Source organism: Amblyraja radiata, chromosome 13 (assembly GCF_010909765.2).
Source record: "Amblyraja radiata isolate CabotCenter1 chromosome 13, sAmbRad1.1.pri, whole genome shotgun sequence".
Classification (NCBI taxonomy): Eukaryota; Metazoa; Chordata; class Chondrichthyes; order Rajiformes; family Rajidae; genus Amblyraja; species Amblyraja radiata.
This window is the reverse complement of record NC_045968.1, coordinates 59,989,990-60,015,248: the sequence shown is the minus strand read 5'-3', so window position 1 is coordinate 60,015,248 and position 25,259 is coordinate 59,989,990. Positions and strand designations below refer to the sequence as shown.

At 44.6% G+C, this 25,259-nt stretch overlaps 1 protein-coding gene across 2 annotated transcripts in view; it reads right to left on the bottom strand.

Moving 5' to 3' along the window:
* Positions 1 to 25,259, bottom strand: part of clcn2 (chloride voltage-gated channel 2) — a 462,683-nt gene that overhangs the window by 184,644 nt on the left and 252,780 nt on the right. For both annotated transcript variants that reach the window (XM_033032183.1, XM_033032184.1), the window contains exons 10-12: positions 20,639 to 20,740; positions 17,529 to 17,613; positions 10,027 to 10,182 (exon numbers count right to left, since the gene is read on the bottom strand). In XM_033032183.1, coding sequence (XP_032888074.1) covers positions 10,027 to 10,182; positions 17,529 to 17,613; positions 20,639 to 20,740 — 343 coding nt within the window. The remainder of the gene's footprint in view (positions 1 to 10,026; positions 10,183 to 17,528; positions 17,614 to 20,638; positions 20,741 to 25,259) is intronic.

Here is a 25,259-nt window from a genome sequence, read left to right as displayed (position 1 = left end):
CTGGTGAACCTTCTCTGCACTCCCTCTATGGCAATAATGTCCTTCCTCAGATTTGGAGACCAAAACTGTACGCAATACTCCAGGTGTGGTCTCACCAAGACCCTGTACAACTGCAGTAGAACCTCCCTGCTCCTATACTCAAATCCTTTTGCTATGAAAGCTAACATACCATTCGCTTTCTTCACTGCCTGCTGCACCTGCATGCCTACTTTCAATGACTGGTGTACCATGACACCCAGGTCTCGCTGCAACTCCCCTTTTCCTAGTCGGCCACCATTTAGATAATAGTCTGCTTTCCTGTTTTTGCCACCAAAATGGATAACCTCACATTTATCCATATTATACTGCATGGTGGTGCAGGCTCGAAGGGGTAAATGGCCTACTCTTGCACCTATTTTCTATGTTTCTAAGTTTCTGTCCTCCTGATTAATTGTAATGTTTCATTTTACTGTTTAATTTTAATGCCTCGTTGTCACATTCCAATCAGCCACCCATGAAGCATTCTTCATTTCTTTCATCATCGTCTGCATTGATCTGTTGTTTTCACACCTTGGCCTTCCACATCTCTAGTTTACTTCTCCCCTGACTCTTAGCCTGAAGAAGGTTCTTGACCTGAAACATCACCCATTCCTTCTCTCCAGAGGTGCTGCCTGTCCCGCTGAGTTACTCCTGCATTATGTGTCTATCGTAGATCAGTTCAGTTTAGTTTATTGTCACGTACCAAGGTACACTGAAGAGCTATTGTTCCATGCTCACCAGTCAGCGGAAAGACAATACATGATTACAATCGAGCCATTTACAGTTTATAGATACATGATAAAATCCAATCAAGGATAGTCCGAGGGTCACCAAAGAGGTAGCTACTGCTCTCTGGTTGTGGTAGGATGATTCAGTTGCCTGATAACAGCTGGGAAGAAACTGTTCCTGAATCTGGTGCTGTGCATTTTCACACTTCTATGCCTTTTGCCTGATGTGTGAGGGGGGAAGAGAGAGTGAACAGGGTGCAAATCATCCTTGATTATGCTGCTGGCCTTGCCGAGGCTGCGTGAGGTATAAATGGAGTCAATGGAAGGGAGGTTGGTTTGTGTGATGGTCTGGGCTGCGTCCACAATTCTCTGCAATTTCTTTCAGTCTTGGATGGAGCTGTTCCCAAACCATGCTGTGATGCATCCTGATAAAATGCTTTCTATAGCGCATCTGTAGAAGTTGGTGAGAGTTGTTGGGGACATGGCAAACTTTGTGAGCCTTCTTAGGAGGTAGAGGCGTTGGTGTTCTGGTGTGGGCAAGTTGGGCCAAATGGCCAGTTTCCATGCTGTACGACTCTAATGAAGTCCTTGACTGCCCAACCTCTCCCTCTAGCTCAGGTCCTCAAGCCCTGTCAACATCCCTGTAAATCTTCTCTGCATCCTTTCCAGCTAAATTTAAAATGGGTTAGGCTAATTCAAAATCTTCTAAGAGGGTTTAAGCACAACATACTGATCGCAGCAGAGCTATCCCACAATCTAATAAAGGACTTGCATCAATAAAGAAAAGCATGTCTGAATAATTCTGAAGACAGGTTCCAAACAAAAACGCCACCCATCCATTTTCTCCACAGAAGCTGCCTAACCCGCTGAGTTACTCCACCACTTTGTGTTTATCAAAGCATGTCCTAATACTGCTTATTTTCAAATCTGGTCCAATGGAACTATAATTTGCAAGTTGCTATGGCAACTAGGCAGATAATATATGAATAACAGCGGCAAAGACAGTACCAGCAAACACTCAAAAATGAAAAGATTTTCTTTCCATGGTAGTTTATGCAATTAATTTATCACCATGTACTAATGAAATTGATTTTGTTTTGGGAGTCCAAGAGGAGTTGCTTTTTGCATCAGAGTAAGATGGGAATATTAATGAAATACATTGATACCAGCATTTTACAGATGTTGGAGTCAATCAGCTACAATCAGTATGGAAGGTAGACAAAAGTGCTGGAGAAACTCAGCGGGTGCAGCAGCATCTATGGAGCGAAGGAAATAGGCAACGTTTCAGGCCGAAACCCTTCTTCAGAGTGCATTGTTTATTTTAGTTTATTTTTAGCAGCCAGGATTCCTGTGTCTGAGAATGCAAATGTGTAGGTGCTTGAAGTTCAGCATGTGTCTGGTAAAATGCAAATTTAGGTCCATGCTGTACCGTGCTAGTCAATCACATTACACCCTATCTTACAAAAAGGGAGTTTGAAGAAACTCATAAAGGGAGTCAAACAGCCGAGAGAGAAAGTGGACCGGGGAGAGAATCAAATGTGGGCATTTGCTAAGTTCCAGCAAACCCTGATCCTTCCCAGCACTGGGATTGCAGATTTAACTAAACTCTTCCATTTGTACTGTGATAGTGAGAGTGGGTATTACACAACAGTTGCAACACAAACCCATGGAGACAGAATGAGACTGTTGCATACTGTTCAACTAGGCAAAGTCCAATGGTAGCTGAACTACACTGAAAATGATTGAGTACTTTTTGTTTTTTAAAGATGTGACCAAAAAGGCTGATGACAGCAACACTCTACACGTACATATGTATTTCAGCAAGGTATTCAACAAGGTTCCGCATGGTAGGCTGCTGTGGAAGGTTAGATCATGAGATTCAAGGTGAGATAACTGAATGGCTGGAAGCAGAGGGTGATGGTAGAAGATTGCTTTTCAGACTGCAGGCCTGTGACTAGTGTTGGGCCTCAGGGTTCGGTACTGGGCCCATTGCTGTTTGTCATCTATATCAATGATTTGGATGACAATGTACATGGCATGATAACAAGTCTGGAGATGACACAAAAGTGGGTGGGATTGTAGATAGTGGCGATGGTTGTCAAAAATTGCAGCAGGATCTTGATCAGTTGGCCAGGTGGGCTGAGGAATGGCTGATGGAATTTAATGCAGAGAAATGTGAGATGTTGCATTTTGGGAAGTCTAAAGGGCCTGTCCCACGAGCATGCGACTTCATGCGGCAAGCGCGACCTAACATGGTCGCTTGAGCCATATGGCCTCGCGGGTCCGGTCCCACTTCGATTGCCGGAGCCGTATAGAGTTGTGCGGAGCTGGTCCCGACATCGCGCGGGGCTCCGAAAAACTGACACTGTTCAACAATTCCGCGCGGCAACGGCCTGCCGGCCCGCAGCCGCCTCGACGGGCGTGCGCAGCGTCTTGATGCCGTACGTCACGCTCGAACCTCCCGCGGACTTCACTCGAACTGCACGTCACTCACTCGACCTCCGCGCGGCCCCCGCTTCCGGTTTGGTCGTGCTCGCCACATGCAGGTGCATGCTGGTGGGACCGGCCCTGGATGGGGATCACTCGACCTCCGCGCGACCCCCGCTTCCGGTTTGGTCGCGCTTGCTGCATGCAGGCGCATGCTGGTGGGACAGGCCCTTAACATGCGCAGGACCTATGCAGTGAATGGTAGGCCTCTGGGGAGTGATATAGAGCAGAGGGATCTAGGCGACGTTTCGGGTCAAAACCCTTCTTCAGACGATGATTTTGTACACCTGGATATGATCAACCAGCAGCCTCCTGCGCTCCAAGGAGTAAGGTCCAAGGCTATGCTATCTCTCTACCTCTGATAGAGATGACAAATGGTAACGGGCCCAGCACTGATCCCAGAGGAACACTACTAGTTACAGGCCTCCAGTGTATCAAACAACCTCCCACCACCACCACCACCATGTATGCTGTTAGCTAGCTCTCCATGGATCCCTTGTGATTTAAACATCCAGCAGCCTACCATGCAGAATCTAATCAAAGGCCTTGCTGGTCCATACACAGTCTTGCTCTCATCAACCTTCTTGGTGATTTAATCAAAAACTCAAACAAATATGTGAGAAATGACCTCCCACGCACAAACCCTATGCTGACTATCCTCAATAAGGTCCAATCAGTCCAAATGCATGTGTATCGTATCGCAGAATGCACTCCAGCAATGCTTCCGGCACAGATGTTAGGCTTGCTGCTATGTAAACCACAGGGTCTTCTTTGCAGCTCTTCTTAAGTAGAGAAACATAGAAACATAGAAAATGGGTGCAGGTGTAGGCCATTTGACCCCTCGAGCCAGCACCGCCATACAATATGATCATGGCTGATCATCCATGATCAGTCCCCTGTTCCTGCTTTCTCCCCATATCCCTGGATTCGGATAGCCCTAAGAGCAACCCTCCAGTCCTCCAGCACTTTATCCCAGTATAACGATGATTCATCTCCCTCAGCCAGGACTCCTGCGATTTCTTCTCTAGCTTCCCACAATGTCCTTAGATATATCTAATGTTCGGCACAGTGGTGCAGCGGTAGAGCTGCTGCCTCACAGCGCCAGAAACCCGGGTTCAATCCTGACGACGGGTGCTGTTCGTACGTTCTCCCCGTGACCTGCGTGGGCTTTCTCCAAGATCTTCGGTTTCCTCCCACACTCCAAAGACGTACAAGTTTGTAGGTTAATTGGCTTAGTATAAATGTAGATTTACCCTAGTGTGTGTAGGATAGTGTTGATGTGCGGGGATCACTGGTCGGCGTAGATTCGTTGGGCCGAAGGGCCTGTTTCTGCACTGTATCTCTAAACTGAACTAAACTAAATATCTGATCAGGCCCAGGGGATTTCTGTAGCGTCATACATTTCTGAGATCTGTGTATTGAGCATTCCCTCCCCCCCTCCCCCCTACCCTCCGCCCACCTCCGCCCCCCCCCCCCCCCCCCCTTTCCCCTCCCCCCCACCACCCCCTCGCTTTGCTACTGCGTGTTGCTCTTCCAGTCACCAAGCATGTTTCCCAAAACCTCTGGTCTAAACTTGTTCATTGAAACCCCATTGAAAATGCAGCTATTTGAAACCTTTTTTTCCAATCATTCCTAAATTTCCTCCATAGTGTCCACCTTAACTTATATTTCTGGGGAGGTACAGAAATGTTTTTCGAATTAAAGATACCATATAAATGTCACACCTTGTGTCTACTGTGGAAGCAAAATACTGAAACTAGTAGTATCATTTATAGAATCATGCCCCTATAACTGTATTTCACTGTACCTTAATTGGTACATGTGACAATAAACTGACCTTGAAACCCCTAATGAAAGCAGAAGTGGCAACATGGTCACTCAGTAACATCTTATAAGAGCTATTTTCTCTGCATTGCGTTCTTTCAGATCAACAACTCCTGCTAAATTCCAGCCACCTTTAGTTTACAAATACATTGTTTTTCAGCAACTCCATGGTGCTTCCACACGATTAGTCTCAGCACCTCACCTCTTGTTAAGGGTCCTTAATAACTGCATGCGCTAAGCTGCCTTCATTTATTGGTCATAAAACTGTGCTCCAAGCTTTGTCTAATCACAAGGATAACCGGCCCACCCGGCTGCACAGAAGTTCCGCAAACTGACAGAGTATTAATACCAGGGCTGCAATAATCAGGCACTTATAAGCCTGCTGTGACTGACGTCAGTTGGAATCAGCAGTAGGCTAGGGTTTGTATAATTAGTTTCATTTTAAGGAGGACATTTATACCCTCAACCACTCTAAACTACACAAAGCCGAACCAGAACCAAATCAAGGCTGACAAGTAAATAGACGATTACACAGCCATTTAAAACAGAAATAAAATTATACCCACATGGAGGTTTGCTCCCCTTTCTGAAGAAGGATAAACTTTCCCTTCAGTAAACAACACCAGTTAAACCTCTGAGGTAATTTTATGCATTTATTTATTATCCATCACTAAAAGTGTATAGGAAGGAACTGCAGATGCTGGTTTAAACCGAAGATAGACACAAATCTCATGGAATGTTTTGTGGAGGTTACCAGTAGTTTGAGACATATCTGAATTGAGTTTAGTTTAGTTTAGAGATACAGCATGGAAACAGGCCCTTCGGCCCACCTGGTACGCACCAACCAGCGATCCCCACACATGAACCCTTCCCTACACACACTAGGGACAATTTACATTTACATCAAGTCAATTAACCAACAAATCTGTACGTCTTTGGAGTGTGGGAGGAAACCGAAGATCTCGGAGAAAACCCACACGGTCACAGGGAGAACGTACAAACTCCGTACAGACAGCACCTGTAGTCAGGATCGAACCCGGGTCTTTGGCGCTGTAAGGCAAAAACTCTACCGCTGAGCCACCGTGCTACCAGGGATGATTAATTCTGCTTAATAATCTCGGCTACAGCAATTTATTTTGCTTTAATACAGCATTTCTCATTGCAAAAAAAAAAGAGAAATGCTGTGTTAAAGCAATTTTGTTGAACGCAGTGAAATTGTGGACCAGTTTCACTGAAGCAAATCAGCATTTGGTCATTCCTTATACAAATGAGAGTTAACATACTCTGCAATGAAGACACAAGTGAGCACAATATAACCAAAAAATACATTTCAATTGCTGTCCAGTCACTTTGATACAGAGAATATGTTTGCGTGGATTTCTGCTATCAGAATCTGACACCCAGTGTGATAATTTGATAATCTATTAGAATGACATGGGTGTGAGATCAATGATTAACCAGCACCTGCCTGTTGGTTGCAATTGCTAATAATTTGCACGATGCTGTGCGCAGTCAGCATTATCCATGCTGTTCACCATCTACATGCGTTTGCAGCCGGTCAATGTCTAGAGAGGAAGGCACCAGTTAACGCCAGCTTGTGTGGGCGGCGCGACTCACCCGTTGCAGCGGCCCCTACAGCCTGTCTGTCTTTTTTTTTTTTTTTTGTCTAGTTAAATGTAGTGTTTGGTGTTTTTTAATACTAGTTTTAAATGTGTATATGTGGGGGGCGGGGGGGGAAACTAATTAAAATCTCTTCCCTGTCTGGGAGACCCGACCTTTTCCCTGTCGGGTCTCCGTTGTCGTTGGGGCCTAGCACCGTGGAGCGGCCTCCAGCCTGAACGACCCGGGGGCTCTGGAGACTGCGGAGCTGCGGACTACTCACCATCGTGGGGCTGGCCGGCCTCGGAGCGTGGGGAGCGGTGGTGACTCGCTGCTGCGACTCGACTCCTGGGGCTCGGAGGCTCCAGCAACGCAGCCGCAGGTCCGGTGGACTGGGACATCGGGAGCTCGCGGGTCCGGGGGGAGAGAGAGACCGCTTCCCGGAGCTCCCGCAACGCGACTTCTCCAGCCCGTGTCGCGGGGTTGGAACGACCCGGACCGGGACCGTACATCACCCGGCGCGGCTTCATGGCCGTGGGACTCACCATCGCCCGTGGGGGTTCCAACCTTGTACTTTCAGACCGGGAGCGGGGCCGTAAATCGCCCCGCGCGGCCTAAAATGGCCGTGGGACTTATCATCGCCCGCCTGGGGCTTGGACATCGGGAGAGAAATTGAGAGCAGGGGAGAGAAAAGACTTTGCCTTCCATCACAGTGGGTTCACTGTGATGGATGTTTGTGTGAATTTAATTGTGTGTATGTCTGTAGGACATTGTCTTTGTTTGTATGGCTGTGGAAACGAAATTTCGTTTGAGTCTCACTGAGGCTCAAATGACAATAAATTTGTATTGTATTGTTATTTACAGATGGCAGTGACGAGGGTGGGTGGCGGGTGCATTATGGATGCAGCAACACGGTTGGTGTGATACAACTCTGTCTGAGGTAAGGAAAAGCATAATGTCAGAGAGCAGAAGATATAGACACAAAATGCTGGAGTAACTCAACGGCTCAGACAGCTTCTCTGGAGAAGTGGAATAGGTGACATTTTGGATCAAGGCCCTTCTTCAGACTGAGTCAGGGGAAAGGGGAAGGCGAGATATAGGCCGTGATATGGACTTCTGTATCTCTCAATATCACCGTCTATATCTCGTGTTTCTTTTTCCCCTAACTTTCAGTCTAAAGAAGGGTCTCGACCCGAAACGTCACCCATTCCTTCTCTCCAGAGATGCTGCTTGTCCCGCTGAGTTACTCCAGCATTTTGTGTCTATCTGCATTTCCTTCCTACACATGTCAGAGAGCAGGTTACATGGTGTGTGTAAGGGGTAAGTAGCTGAAGAGAAGTTCGAAGTTTAATGCCAGGGGCTTGGGATTGATGGCAGTACTGATGACAATGCATGTACAGTCAAAGTCACTGCAAACTTATGATGAAATAGAAACATAGAAACATAGAAAATAGGTGCAGGAGTAGGCCATTCAGCCCTTCGAGCCTGCACCGCCATTCAATATGATCATGGCTGATCATCCAACTCAGTATCCTGTACCTGCCTTCTCTCCATACCCTCTGATCCCTTTAGCCACAAGGGCCACATCTAACTCCCTCTTAAATATAGCCAATGAACTGGCCTCAACTACCTTCTGTGGCAGAGAGTTCCAGAGATTCACCACTCAATCTATTTGTTAGTATTTGTATGTATTAGTTGTATGGACATTAAATGTATTTGTTAGTTTGGAGATACAGTACAGAACGGAAACAGGCCCTTCGGCCCTTCGGCTCACCGACCAGCAATCCCCGCACGCTAACACTATCCTATACACACTAGGGACAGATTACAATTTTTACCAAGCCAATTAACCTCCAAACCTGTACATCTTTGCAGCATTGAGGAAAATGGAGATCCCGGAGAAAACCCACGCAGATCACAGGGAAAACGTGCAAACTCCGTACAGACAGCACCCGTAGTCAGGATCGAACCGGTCTCTGGCACTGTCAGGCAGCAACTCTACCGCTGCTGCCCCTATCACAGGGGCTTGGTCTCCACATTGTTCCACTTGAAGAAATTTGACTCATCTACAAGTGGGCAGCACGGTGGTGCAGCGGTAGAGTTGCTGCCTTACAACGCTTTCAGCGCCAGAGATCCGGGTTCAATCCCCACCTTGGGTGCTGTCTGTACGGAATTTGTACGTCCCACCCCCGTGACTGCGTGGGTTTTCTCCGAATGCTGGGCAATAAGAAATATCTAGCTAATCTGGTGCTGCTAATGAAGAGGGAAAAATTGACCCAGCATTACGGAAGATGACCTGCAGTAGAACTAGGCTGCTCTGTTACAACCAGAGGATGTGGGTTAGGTTTATTGTTGTTACATGTACCAAGGTACAGTGAGAATCTTTCATGTTATCCAAGCAGGTCTGATATATCACACATTTTCTTTCTTGGTGGTGACCTGCCTGGTCCCTCTCTGCGGCTGCCTGCTGGGTCTAATGAACCACGTGTGGGCCTGCGTATTTGGGTAAAGGGACAGTTTTGATGCCAACAGTCTTCAATGGTACATTTACACAAGGTTGTCATAAATGGACATGAACGTTGTGGAATCAGACTTTGTGCATCTACCCGATCTATTGCTCTACTCAACAGCCAAAAATCTGTAGCCTCCCTATGATCTAGTATTTTGTTGGTTCACATGCTTGATCAGTGGTGTTTTATCTTTAATGTTTTATTATTATTAATGTTTAGTGTTTTCTGAGTCATTCGTAACTGTCACTGTATGTCATGTTGTTACTTGTGAGCAGAGCACCAAGGCAAATTCCTTGTATGTGAATACTTGCCCAATAAACTTAAACTTACTTACTAATTCCTTTCATGATTTTATTCACCTCTATAAGATCAAATGTGTATGTATGTGTGTGCGATTGAAATTTGATTAGTTTATTATACTATTTACAGTGTACTATGTTTACATATTCTGTGGTGCTGCTGCAAGTAAGGATTTCATTATTCAGTCTGCGACATATGACAATAAAACACTCTTGACTCCCTTGACACTTGACTAATAACAAAACAACACAGAGTTCTCGTGTAACAATGACACTGAAAGGCAGCAGCTCTTTTTAATTTCTAACCGAGGTCTGTCGTTTTGAAAGAGACTTGGGGAGATAACTGAAACACTGGAATTTTGTTTTCAATTGAAGTCGGAGAAGGGTTTGATTCCCCAGCGAAAGCTCAGTAAAGGAGGGGGAACAATAAGCTGCCTTGTGCTTTACAGTAGCAATACTCAAATAAAAGCTGAAGGATGGCCATTGTTCATTCACTTAAACCTAAATGCCATGTTACTGCTCTTTGCATTTACTGAGAGCACTCATTTGTCCTTAACCCACCTTCATCAGGATGAATATCACTAGTGTCACAAAGACATTTGCTCGAGGATTTTTCCAGGCCTCCGAAATTCCAATGTAGTCAAATTCCTCTGCGACGCCTTGCTTTGCCCACGTCCTGTTGTCAAACAAGGTCACCAACGTTTCCTTTTGGGTGAGCTGGGAGATAAACATAATGAGCACGATGAACATAATTAAAATAATGGACATACGCAGGACAAACAAATGACGAGGTCAAGAAAGAATCTGCTCAAGACACCAGGTCACTGATGAACAGATGAACTAGCTCTGAGAGTGAACTGCAGCCCCAATTCACTGACAGCCAAACCTTGGTTAAATTTAACACAGTAGTATTTTAACACTCCAGCATTTTTGTGTAACTTCACTAAATCTGCCTGTTAGTTACTTCTACCAAAAGAGAGGCATCACAAACGACATCGAATTTACAACTTATTTATCTTTTTGAACTACAAAAATATTTATTTTGCATGAGATCATCAGATCATAAGCGATGGGAGCAGAATTAGGCCATTCGGCCCATCTAGTCTACTCTGCCATTCATTGCTGATCTCTCTATCTCTCTCTCCTAACCCCATTCTCCTGCCTGCTCCCCATAACCTCTGACACCTGCACTAATCAAGAATCTATCTATCTCGGTCTTAAATATATCCACTGACTTGGCCTCACAGCCTTCTGTGGCAAAGAATTCCACAGATTTACCACCCTCTGACTAAAGATATTCCTCCTCATCTCCTTCCTAAAAGAACGTTCTTTTAATTCTGAGGCTATGACCTCTAGTCCTAGACTCTCCCACTAGTGGAAACATCCTCTCCACATCCACTCTATTGGGGCCTTTCACTATTCTGTACATTTCAATCAGATCCTCCCTCATTCTACCGCTGCGCCACCATGGAATGGAATTGGATGGCCTTTCGAATTACAGGACTAAGTCTGAAGTAGGGTTTCGACCCGAAACATTACTTATTCCTTCTCTCCAGAGATGCTGCCTGCCCCGCTGAGTTACTCCAGCTTTTTGTGTCTATCTTAAGCTTATAACTAGTTGTACAATCGAGAAGATTGGCAGTAGTTTTGTGTGGAAGATGCCCAAAGAGATGGATTGTAACAAACTGGACAAAGCCTTTGCAGCCAAGATTCAAAATTGACGAAATACATATGAACTGGGTAAGAACAATTACTGAAGAAAGACTTGTGTGGGTGATTGCAAATTAAACAATCATTAAAAGCATAAACTCAGTTTAAAGAATGTGATTTTAAAGCATATGATGTAACACATTCCTTGGTGCTAATATTTCCATAAAATAATATCTGTAGAAAGAACAAATTGAGAAGGTTCATAAGTGATAGGAGGAGAATTACACCATTCGGCCCATCAAGTCTATTCCGCCATTCAATCATGGCTGATCTATCACTCCCTCTTAACCCCATTCTCCTGCCTTCTCCCCTTAACCCCTGACACCCGTACTAATCAACAATCTATCTATCTCTGCCTTAAAAATATCCACTGACTGAGAGTTAAAGAAGGCGAAGTAAATGCTTTGACCAAATGCACACTGCTCATAATTCTATGAGATGCAATTCGATGGGTTGAATGACTAATTCTGCTCCCTTGTATTAACTGTCCCACTGTGCAGAAGAGAAATTCCCCAAACTTCTTCCCCCCACTGAAAACTGCAACACCGTAAAATAATGAAGAAATACTTCTAAATATATGTTGTATGCAGTTTATTCATGCATACACCAAAAATAATTAGCAAAATAAAATCATAGCTCTTAAACCAGAAATATCAAATTCTTTGTGTGGGAAAGAACTGTAGATGTTGGTTTAAATCGAAGGTAGACTCAGAATGCTGGAGTAACTCAGCGGGACAGACGGCGTCTCTGGAGAGAAGTAATGGCCGATGTTTTGGGTCGAGACCCTTCTTCAGACTGCTGTCAGGATACTGGGCGGTCCACACCCATTCCTTCTCTCCAGAGATGCTGCCTGTCCCGTTGAGTTACTCCAGCATTCTGTGTCTCCCATCAATATCAAATTCTTCATGCACAGACATGTGTGTGCAAATACTGTCTTCTCTGTTCCCAATTTCCGATGATATAAAACTTTACACACTTTATCATTAGCTTGTATTACTTTAACCATTTAACAAACGCAAGAGGATTTCAAAGACAATCCCGGAGGTTTTTGTCAGTCTCCCTGCCTGCTTCCACTACCTGCAACCTCCGGCAACCACCTGCAACGTCCGGGAACCGCACGGAAACCTTGGGTGGGGCGCAAAGTCTCCAGAGGTTTCCGTTCAGGTTTCCTAAGTGGGACAGGGGCATTATGTTGCAATTCTGCAAGACAAATTGTCTCAATTTGCACTTTGCACTCTGAATAATTTGATTTTTTTTTAAATATAGCAGAATGGAATTTTTCTTTCACTGATTAATATTTTAGTCTTTCTGGCAGACTAATCAGCATGAACAATGTAATTCTGACATAGAAACCAATTAGGTAGATGGTGTTGGGCATTCTCAACTCATTGCTTTGAAATCTCTTTGAGACAATGCTTAATTATAAACCAGTATAGTAACCAGATTGTAGCCAGCTGCTCCAATTTGTAGCAAATAGGCATTTATTAGTGACTTTTAAAATGATAGCCATCATGAAAGAACGTGGTCTTATAGAATTGATTGAAATTATGCCCAAAGCAATATGTGAAGGGATTGCAGGAATGGGCATTGCAGTGATGAGTCAACGGGTAAATAATTGAAGAGCAGGCTGCCAACTATCCTTCTCACATGTCCCGCATTTATTGTAGTGAAAGATTAAAGTCCAAAGGAAATTTTTCATTTTATCAGTGGTATTGTAGTTCATGTATATAAATGTCAAAGCCTGCAGGAAGGAAGGTCATTGATTCATTTCCTCTGTAATGTAAAAACACAGTGCCTTTGCTTCCAAAACCTATAAACAAAATCAGTCAAAGAGACACAAAGCACTGGAGTAACTCAGCAGGTCAGGAAGCATCTCTGGAGAACGTGGATAAGAGATGCTTTGCATCGGCACCCCTCTGTGGACTGATTGGGGGGGTAGGAGAGGGGGAAGAGAAAACTGGAAGAAAGGAGGGGCAGTACAAAGCCTGGTGAATGATAGGTAGGTACCAGTGGGGGGTTATTGATTAGACAATAGACAATAGGTGCAGGAGTAGGCCATTTGGCCCTTCGAGCCAGCACTGCCATTCAATGTGATCATGGCTGATCATCCCCAATCAGTACCCCATTCCTGCCTTCTCCCCATATCCCCTGACTCCACTATTTTAAGAGCCCTATCTAGCTCTCTCTTGAAAGCATCCAGAGAACCTGCCTGCACCGCCCTCTGTGGCAGAGAATTCCACAGACTTAACACACTCTGTGAAAAAAAGTGTTTCCTCGTCTCCGTTCTAAATGGCTTACTCCTTATTCTTAAACTGTGGCCCCTGGTTCTGGACTCCCCCAACATCGGGAACATGTTTCCTGCCTCTAGCGTGTCCAAGCCCTTAACAATCTTATATGTTTCAATGAGAAATTCCCTCTCATCCTTCTAAACTCCAGAATGCACAAGCCCAGCTGCTCCATTCTCTCAGCATATGACAGTCCCGCCATCCCGGGAATTAACCTTGTAAACCTACGCTGCACTTCCTCAAAAGCAAGAATGTCCTTTCTCAAATTAGGGGACCAAAACTGCACACAATACTCCAGGTGTGGTCTCACTAGGGCTCTGTTAAGCAGATGGTTGGATAAAGCACAGAGATGAAAAGAGAAAAGGTGTGCAATGAGGATAGTGATGCTAAAGGAAGGAATATAGGTCCTATAGATAGGAATATAGGAATTCTAGGAATAAGGGGGAGGAGGAAGGGGGGACATGGGTGCAAGCCCAGGTGGGGCACAGGGATGGCTGGGAGTGGGGAAGGAGAGAAAGAATGAAGTAGAAGAAATAAAGGGTTGTTTGTCAGTGGTTACCTAATATTTGAGAATCACAAGTTCATACCACAAGCTACCCAAGTGAGGCGCTGTTCCTCCAGTTTTTGTGTTGCCTCAGGTAGACAAAAGTGCTGGAGAAACTCAGCGGGTGCGGCCGTATCTATGGAACGAAGGAAATAGGCAACGTTTCAGGCCGAAACCCTTCTTCAGACCCTCCAGCCCTTCTTGAACACTTTGTGTTGCCTCACCCTGGCAATGATGGAGGCCCAGGATAGAAAAGTCAGTATGGGAATGGGAAGGGGAGTTAACATGGTTAGCAACTGGGAGATCCAGCAGGCCTTGGCAGACCGAGCGCAAGTGTTCTGCAAAATGGTCACTGAGTTTAGGTTTGATCTCGCTGATGTAAAGGAGTCTACGTTGGGAACTCCGAATGCGGGAGATGAGTCCATGTTCTCCAGAGATGCTGCCTGACCCACTACGTTACTCCAGCATTTTATGTCATTTTTTGTAAACCAGCATCTGCAGTTCCTTGTGTCCGAAGGAAAAGACAAAGTCTTCATTACATAAATACATTTTCAGCGCTTGCAAGAAGCAACTGAACGTTGTGTAACATTAAACCAAAATGTACAACCAATTGGAGATTAAAAGAGTTTTATATAGGAATACAAACTTTGTTGGTCTACAAAGACAGCTTTCTAAAATAATTGCTTTATCCGCAATACAAACTGACCATTTAACAAATTATCGTTCAAGGTCATTTGATTTGGAAAGTTGCCCTTTAGCTCAATCAATTTAAAATCCAAAGATAGACACAAAATTCCAGAGTGACTCAGCGGGTCAAGCGGGAACTCTGGAGAAAATGGATAGGTGACATTTCTGGAGGGGGGTTAGAGGGAGGGGGGTGTATGTAGAAGTTACCTATAATTGGAGACTTCAATGTTTATACCACAGGGTTGGAAACTACCCAAGTAAAATCTGAGATGCTGTTCCTACAATATGCGTGTGGCCTCACTCTGGCAATGGAGGAGGCCGAGGACAGAAAGGTCAGTGTGGGAATGGGAAGGGGAGTTAAAATGTGTCACAACCGGGATATCCCATAGGAGGATCGAGCACAAGTGAAATGGTCGGCGAGTCTACGCTTGGTGTTGCAGATGTGCAGGAGGCCACATGGTGAACACTGTATGCAGTAGATGAGGCTAGAGGAGGTGCACGTGGACCTCTGTCTCACCTGGAAGGACTTCTGGGGTCCCTGGATGGAAGTGAGGGAGGAGGCACAGGGACAAGTGTTACAACTCTGGTAGTTGCAGGGGAAAGTACTTGGGGACGGGGTGGTTTGCGTGGGAAGGGACGGGTGAAACAAGGAGTTGCCAAGGAAAGTAGTCTCTGCGGAAGCCGGAAAGAGGTGGAGATGGGAAGATGTGGTTAATGGTGGGATCATGTTGCAGGTGACAGAAATGTCAGAGGATGTGTAGGAAGCAACTGAAGAAGGTCTGGAGACGTCGCCCATTCCTTCTCTCCAGAGATGCTACCTGTGACTCCAGCATTTTGCATCTAATGTCAGAGGATTGTGCTGGATGTGAAGGCTGGTGAGATGAATGGTGAGGCGCAGGGGAACTTTGTCCTTGTTTCGTCTGGGGAGAGAGGGAGTGAGGACAGATCTCTGGGATACAGAGGAGACGTGGATGAGGGATCTCCGGATGACAGCTGGAGAGGAACCACATTCACTAAATAATGAGGACATCTCACATGTCCTCGTCTGGAAAGCCTCGTCTTGGGAGCAGATGTGGATCAACATGCTCATAATTTTCAGACATTTAATAGGATAGTGTATGTTGTTACACACACTTGTATCTCCAGTCCGCTATCCTCAAACTAGTGACATGTGCCATTGATACTTCATTACAATATTAGGAAATTAAATCTGAACCCAAGCCTTAAGGAGTGCACAGTGACAGATAACTGTATCCTGATCAAAGAGGTAGCTTTAAAGGAATGTCCAGATTGAGGAAGGAGAGAACTTTGTGAAGATCGTTTGGGCAAGGGAATTCTGGTCTTGAAAAACAAATGCAACACAGGAGATGTCATTCCGTCCACCGTGTCAATGCTGACATCAAAAGAGCTACCCAACCTAATTCCACCTTCCATCACAAGCTATGTTGCCCTGCAGGCCTTGGCTCTTCAAAGATATATCCAAGTATTGTTTTAAGTGGAATGGCGTTCTGCCTCAATCACCTCAACAGGCAATAAGCTCAGGACTCCTATTGATCTTAGAGCTTAAAACAATCTAATTGTCTCTCTACCATTTACATTCACAGTTGTCTACTTCTGACACCTTTTCTAGAGGAAACTTGGGCCCTTTCATTTACTCTTCCTCACACATTTAGGCTTCCCCTTAACTTGCTCCAATCCACCCCCCCACCAGTTTATCTAATATTGCTGTTGGCTATAGATTTTCATTCCCTATGGCATGCTTGTAAAACTTGCCCATGCAAACCAACATGTGCCAGCTACACTAGTCCGTCCTCAAGAGTAAGGACTGTTTTATTGTCAGATGTCCCGAAATGGAACAATGAAATTCTTACTTGGAGCAACACAACAGATATGTAAACAGAGGACCTTGTAAACACCATAATAAACAATGAAAAATGTTCAAAATATATACATATAAAACAAACAAAAAGTAATAGTGCAAAGACAAAAAGCAATGTACGCAAAGTCCTTGTAGTTCAGAGATTATTTGGAGGTTGTGGTGTTTAATGGGCTGATGGCTGGAGGAAATAAGCTATTTCTGAACCTGGACTTTACAGTTTTCAGGCTACTGTACCTTCTTCATGATGGCAGGGGTGAGATGAGTGTGTGGCCAGGATGGTCTGGGTCTCCTTTGTGGCTGGCTGCCTTTTTGTGGCAGTGACTCCTGTAGATCCCTTCGATGGTGGGGAGTTCCACATTTGGTCCATATCCCTCTAAACCTTTCCTATCCATCTACTTGTCCCAATGTATTTTAAATGTTATTACAATACCTGCCTCAAGAACCTCATCTGGTAGCTGGTTCTAGATACCCACCACCCTGTTTGTAAAACTGTAACATAACTAACTTCTTACAAGTGTCAGGGGTTATGGGGAGAAGGTAGGAGAATGTGTTTAGGAGGGAGAGATAGATCAGCCATGATTGAATGGCAGAGTAGACTTGATGGGCCAAATGGCCTAATTCTACTCCTATTCCTTATGACCTTATACTCACTGATCTCTTATTCGACCATCTCCAACATTTCTCCTCCTCCTGGACTCCCTCAGACGGCCCTCTACCCTCTCTGGACATTTTTATCTCTAACTGCTGGAGAAACATCTACTCCCCTTACCTCCTCTAATCTCACCCCTAGATAGAACAACATGCTGGAGTAACTCAGCGGGCCAGGCAGCATCTCTGGACCGAAGGAATGGGTGACATTTTGGGTTGGGACCCTTCTACAGACTGAGAGGAAACTCAGTTGACATAAATGATTGACATAAAAATTCATACGTTGAGCACAGATAAAAATAAAATCTACCTCTCCAGCCATGAATTGTCCAAACCCAGGAGGAAATGAGAGAGTAGCAATGAGCAAAGTCACCAGTGCTGGATAAAGCAGGCGCCTGAAAGAAAGGAGAGAGTTTCATTCAACGTCATGTTTCATTTCAGCATATTCTGCAGAACACACAAAGCTGCATCTTCGACACATTCATTAATATGATGCACATACAACAGAATATAAAACAACGCACAGTAGGCATAAGAACAGGCCCATAATGTCTGTGATGCCAAGTTAAACATCTCCTCTGCCTGGTCCATATCCCTCCAATTTCTGCATATGCATACATTTGTTATGTGCTATCCATTGTGGCGTTAGGGTTTGTTTAAACACCAACTGCATAACAGTGCTCCAATTAAACGCAAGAGTTGAAGAAAAATTCACCCAAATACTGCTGATGCTGCAAATCTGAGATGAAACTAAGCCTTGGAAGTACTCAGCTGATGAAGCACAATGTGTAAAAGGTCTCCGAGCTCACACTGCAGATTACTTACCTTCCATGAAGTAAGGTTCAAAAGAAAGGTTATTGACCAAAAAAGATGAATCTGTTCTTCTCTCCTATGAAGCTGTCTCACCTGGCGAGTATTCCCAGCATGTTCTGTTTTATTTTAGATGAAGAGATATTTTCTCTTTTTGATTCACCCTTAGAATTCAAAATCTATTTTAATATATACAATCTTATTTTTGAATCAGATTGTGCACAATTTTGGAACCATATAATATAACCATATAACAATTACAGCACGGAAACAGGCCATCTCGACCCCTCTAGTCCGTGCCGAACACATAGTCTCCCCTAGTCCCATATACCTGCGCTCAGACCATAACCCTCCATTCCTTTCCCATCCATATAACTATCCAATTTATTTTTAAATGATAAAAACGAACCTGCCTCCACCACCTTCACTGGAAGCTCATTCCACACAGCTACCACTCTCTGCGTAAAGAAGTTCCCCCTCATGTTACCCCTAAACTTCAGTCCCTTAATTCTCAAGTCATGTCCCCTTGTTTGAATCTTCCCTACTCTCAGTGGGAAAAGCTTTTCCACGTCAACTCTGTCTATCCCTCTCATCATTTTAAAAACCTCTATCAAGTCCCCCCTTAACCTTCTGCGCTCCAAAGAATAAAGCCCTAACTTGTTCAACCTTTCTCTGTAACTTAGTTGCTGAAACCCAGGCAACATTCTAGTAAATCTCCTCTGTACTCTCTCTATTTTGTTGACATCCTTCCTAAAATTAGGCGACCAAAATTGTACACCATACTCCAGAATTGGCCTCACCAATGCCTTGTACAATTTTAACATTACATCCCAACTTCTATACTCAATGCTCTGATTTATAAAGGCCAGCACACCAAAAGCTTTCTTTACCACCCTATCTACATGAGATTCCACTTTCATGGAACTGTGCACAGTTATTCCCAGATCCCTCTGTTCACCTACATTCTTCAATTCCCTACCATTTACCATGTACGTCCTATTTTGATTTGTCCTGCCAAGATGTAGCACCTCACACTTATCAGCATTAAACTCCATCTGCCATCTTTCAGCCCACCCTTCCAACTGGCATAAATCTCTCTGTAGACTTTGAAACTCTTCTTCATTACCCGCAACCCCACCTATCTTAGTATTATCTGCATACTTACTAATCCAATTTACCACACCATCGTCCAGATCATTGATGTACATGACAAACAACAGTGGACCCAACACAGATCCCTGTGGCACCCCACTCGTCACTGGCCTCCAACCTGACAAACAACCATCCAACCAGTGCTTGGAAAAGTTTTAAATACTATGGCAGTACATGGGACCTTGGGGCAGGAATCTTGTCCAATTTTTTTAAATGGGGTGGCACGGTGGTGCAACAGTAGAGTTGCCTCCTTACAGCGCCAGAGGCACGGGTTGGATCCCTACTATAGGTGCGTGTCTGTATGTACTGTTTGTACGTTCTACCCGTGATGTGCGTGGGTTTTCCCCGAGATCTCCGTTTTCTTCTCACACTCCAAAGACTTTCAGGTTTGTAGGTTAATTGGCTTTGGTAAAATTGTAAATGGTCCCTAATTAGTAGTACGGTGCTAGTGTAAAGGTCGGTGTGGACTCGGTGGGGCCGAAGGACCTGTTTCCATGCTGTATCTCTAAATTAAACTAAACTACACTAATACCTTGTCAATAAAATCCTCCTAACCCAAATAGTTTTAGTTTTTAGTTTAGCGCAGAAACAGGCTCTTTGGCTCATTGAGTCCACACCGACCAGCAATTAACAGTATCCTACACACTTAGACCAAGCTAATATACCTACAAATCTGTACGTCTCTGGAGTGTGGGAGGAAATTGAAGATCTTGGAGAAAACCCAAGCGGTCACGGTGAGAACGTACAAACTCCGTAAAGACAGCACTCGTAGTCGGGATCGAACCTGGGTCTCTGGTTTTGCAAGCACCGTAAGGCAGCAACTCTACCGCTGCACCACTTAGTGCCCTTAGTGTCTCATATTGGTTTTGCTTACACTGTGTTTGTGGGTGAACCTGGAGCAGAATGATTGCTGGCCTGACCAGTACAGATTTCTATGGTCTTGTTGCTGTGTGTGTCAAAGCTAGTTGGAACAAGAGTAAACCTTGACTGGCAGCTGAGGAAAATACATCAGCTGCTGGAGAAAGCAGCATCACTACCATGAGAGCAATAGTGTCAGAGGCATTCAGTTCAACAAATTCATGAGAGTTCCCTTCAAAAGTAATCTACTCAGTCACATATTTCACCTTTCGCCATTATCCTGCAATCTTTTCCCCTTGTGGACTCTGTCCAATTTCCATTTGAAAAATATGATTGGATCTGCTCCGAACACTTTTCCAAGCTGTGAATTCCAGATCACAGATTCTCGCTGGGTGAATCCACGTGTCACGCTTGCCACTTTTGCCTATCATCTTTGACCTACTTCCAATGCACATCAATCTTTCACCCATTTTCCTTTACAGGTCCTTTCATATTCAGGCTTTACATTATTTTCAGCACTTCCATTGAATCAGCTTTTATACCCTGGAAATGCCAACATGCATCAAACGTGTAAGTAATGAAACAACACGCCACACTTACTTTTTCATTAAAAACTTGTTTATGGTTTTTTGCTTCCTCATGATTGCCACTATTTTTCTGTGGAAGTAAACAAACAGGGCACCACCAAAGCCACTTGCAATCCTGGAAGAAACAAGAACAGTGACATCATTATTCTCAATAAGATTTATTTCTCCAATGCATTGTAACTGATTTCCCCCTGCTCTTCGATCATAGAAACATAGAAAATAGGTGCAGGAGGAGGCCATTCGGCCCTTCATTGTGATCATGGCTGATCGTCCCGAATCAATAACCCATGCCTGCCTTCTCCCCATATCCCTTGACTCCACTAGCCTCTAGAGCTCTATGTAACTCTCTCTTAAATCCATCCAGTGACTTGGCCTCCACTGCCTTCTGTGGCAGGGAATTACACAAATTCACAACTCTCTGGGTGAAATTTTTTTTTCTCACTTCAGTCTTAAATAGCCTCCCCTTTATTCTGAGACTATGGCCCCTGGTTCTGGACTTGCCCAACCTTGGGAACATTTTTCCTACATCTAGCTTGTCCAGTCCTTTTATCTATATTACTAAATCTCTGATCTTGACCGCTTTTGGCCCACTGTGCTGCCATTTCAGACAGAACGCCGCCACCTACAGCCGTCATTTTTGGCCACCTCGCTCAGAGCCCCCCTCCGCCTTACGGGTGCAGAGGATTTTTCCCATCGATGACAAATCAGAGAAATATTAATGTTTTTTTTTAAATTCACCATTCTCTCTGCTGCCCCTGCTGGAGGGAGGGGGAGGGACTATAAAACCAGGAAGTGGTGTGCCTCACACATTCTCAGCAAGATGGATGAAGCCAAGGGTCACGTCTCTCTGAGCTCTGAATAACACTGAACAAATGTCTACATAACTGTGAGTACCCTTAATGTGGCAAAGTTGAAAATATGGTTTGTTTGAAGTAAAAAGGCACTGCCTACAAATGGTTGTTTGGGTGCTTTGGCTTGAAGTTGAAAGGCACTACTTACTGCAAATGGTGGCATGAAGTTGAAAGGCACTACTTACTGCAAATGGTGGCTTGGGTGCTTTGGCTTGAAGTTGAAAGTCACTACTTACTGCAAATGGTGGCTTGGGTGCTTTGGCTTGAAGTTGAAAGGCACTACTTACTGCAAATGGTGGCTTGGGTGCTTTGGCTTGAGGTTGAAAGGCACTACTTACTGCAAATGGTGGCTTGGGTGCTTTGGCTTGAAGTTGAAAGGCACTACTTACTGCAAATGGTGGCGGGTGCTTTGGCTTGAAGTTGAAAGGCACTACTTACTGCAAATGGCGGCTTGGGTGCTTTGGCTTGAAGTTGAAAGGCATTACTTACTGCAAATGGTGGCTTGGGTGCTTTGGCTTGAAGTTGAAAGGCACTACTTACTGCAAATGGTGGCTTGGGGGCTTTGCTTGAAGTTGAAAGGCACTACTTACTGCAAATGGTGGCTTGGGTGCATTGGCTTGAAGTTGAAAGGCACTACTTACTGCAAATGGTGGCATGAGGTTGAAAGGCACTACTTACTGCAAATGGCGGCTTGGGTGCTTTGGCTTGAAGTTAAAAGGCACTACTGCAAATGCACTTACTTCCTGTTTGCACTGTATATTGATTTTAGATAATACGCTACCACTTACGGCTCTGATTTTTGGCCATCTAACTCAGTCCCCCCTCTGCTGAGCAGGTGCAGAGAATTCCTCCCATCAATGAAAAATAAAAGTGTTAAAAAAATGTTGAGAATCTCTCTCCTGTCAATCACACCCCAAAAGCCACACCTTTTCCAGTGGGAGGGGGAGGGGTTATAAAACCCGGAAGTGTGGGTGTGACTCAGTCTCTGCATGATGGGGGAGGGAGAGGTCATGACTCTGTCTGAGCTGTGAATCAACTGAACACACTGAATGTCTACTGAACTGTGAGTTTGGTGTTCTATGGTGGTTTCACCCTGCATGAAATGGTATGAAGCTGCATTTGAATTTGGTGGCCTTGGACCCTGCTTGAAGTGGAATGAAACTGCACTTGAATTTGGCGGCCTTGCATCCTGCTTGAAGTGGTATGAAACTGCACTGAATTTGGTGGCCTTGCACCCTGCTTGAAATGGTAGGAACATGGATTTGAATTTGGTGGCCTTGCACCCTGCTTGAAATGGAATTTCAAGGAATAGTCATGAGTCAACTGCCAGCCCACCAGCCGTGAGTGAGCTGCCAGCAGATCAGGCTTGAGGGACTGAGCTGCCACCCCAAGAACCCATACCAGCACTCCAGAACGCCCCCCCCCCCGCCCCCACTGGCCACCAATATTGGAATTGGTGGAGAGGTGAATTATTGCGTCGGGGGACCAGCCCTCCCGTGTGAACATGGGACCCAATGGGTCCCACTTAGTCTAGTAATTTTATATGTTTCTATAAGATCCCCCTCATCCTTCTATACTCCAGTGAATACAAGCCTAGTCCTTTCAATCTTTCCTCATATGACAGTCCCGCCATCCCAGGGATCAATCTCGTGAACCCACGCTGCACTGCCTCAATCACAAGGATGTCCTTCCTCAAATTAGGAGACCAAAACTGTACACAATAACTTGTAAATCCAAAGCACTATAAAGAGCCCGATGAAAATCAGGCAAAAGGCAATACAAATAGCCCCCTCTCTGTTTCCTGCACCTTTCTGGAGATATTGCAGAGTCTGGGGCCTGAAAGTGATGGAAGTAATAAAGTAACATCAAATATTACAATCAAGAATCAGTTCTTCATTAGAACGGGTGTCAAGGGTTATGGGGAGAAGGCAGGAAAATGGGATTAGGTGGCAGAGATCAGCCACGATTGAATGGCAGAGTGGACCCGATGGGTCGAATGGCCTAATTCTACTCCTTGACTTGTGAATTGTGAAGTGAGAAAGGTCAGTCTGTCTCCTGTGATTCCACCCACTGTGGTGTGTGCTGGCTACACAGAGGTCCTTAGAGTTTTCACACAACCCACTCAGTCCAGAAGGAACTGAAAGAAATCTCTTCCCATCTCCAACCATCTAATCAGTAGTTTTACTGCAGGGGATCAAAGGAGTTTACAGTCCCCAAACATCAATGTTGTAAATAATTTGGATTTAGCAACTTCTTAAACATAGCTTTGAGATAATCAAGCAAATAATGTGCTTTTCCTTTGTGATTTTGCCTGCGGTATAAATATTAGCCAGGACATGCGGAGATGATGGGGGAGGACACTCTGCTCTCATTTTCATTGATGCATGGATGAGATGTTTGACACCTATGTGAGAAGATAGATGCGGCTTGGGTTTACTGAAAGGGTGCAGCCAAGAGCAATCCCTTACGTAGGACATCAAAGAAACAGGATGGCACTAGATTCAGCACTGACTGAAGTCTGAGACAAGGAGTGTCAATGGATGATGTCTTACTTCTGATTCTAGAACGTAGTCTATGTCTAAAGAAAGGTCTTGACCTGAAACGTTACCCATTCCTTCTCTCCATAGATGCTGCCTATCCCGCTGAGTTACCCCAGCATTTGGTGTCTATCTTCGGTTTAATCCAGCATCTGCAGTTATTGTGTCTCTAACAGTATAATATATGAACGGGCCCTTCAGCCCACGATGTTAGCAGCCAAGCATGATGCCAAGTTAAACTGCCTGTACATGATCCATATCGCTTTAAACCCTGCATTACCACCTAATGCCTCTAAACGCCACCATTCCAGGTGATCACCACTCTGTGTGTAAAGACACTTGCCCCACACATCTCCATTAAACTTTCCCTTTCGCACATTATCACTATACTCTCTAGTGTGGGACATTTCCACTCCGTGAAAAAGGATCTGACAATCTGACTATGCTTCTCATATTTTATATATTTCTATCAAGTCTCCCCTTAACCACCGGACGTTCCGGAGAGAATAATGCAAGTCTTTCCATCCTCTCTCTGTTGAAACCCTCTAATCCAGGCAGAATTCTGCTAAACCTCTGCACCTTTTCTAAAGCGTCCACATTCTTCCTGTAATGAGGTGACCAGAACTGCACGCAACACTCCAATGCGGCATAACCAAATTATTTTAGAGCTGCATTGACTTGAGCTTTGCCATGATCTTGGTCAATAGCAGAGGGGTAATAGCTCCACTGCTCCTATCTTTTATGTTATGCTTTGATTTTACCGCATGCACATGCATTATAATGGACTTGGGAGAAGACATCCCTAAACTACCAAAGACAGAAATACCATCCGCAAAACATCATGGTGACAGTAACACAGTGACACTTTTTTTTGAGAAATAAATAATTTGCAAAGATTTCAAGAGATGGAGGATCTACAATATCTTGGCAGAATTACTTAAGGTTTAATTAAGTGAATCTTTCAGCATGTCTTTCGTACTGGAGTCAAACTTCAATTAGCCTCAATATCCTTCCTTATATAAGCAATGGTGACAGAAATCACCAAAGCTGTCAAAAAATAACTCAATAAAATCTTTGCTCCGTTGAGAGCAGTCCTGAACTACTATCAACCTCATTGGAGACCCTCGGACTATCTTTGATCAGACTTTACTGGCTTTACCTTGCACTAAACGTTATTTATGTCATTCACTTTATCAAGGTCATAAGTGATAGGAGCATAATTAGGCCATTCGGCCCATCATGTCTA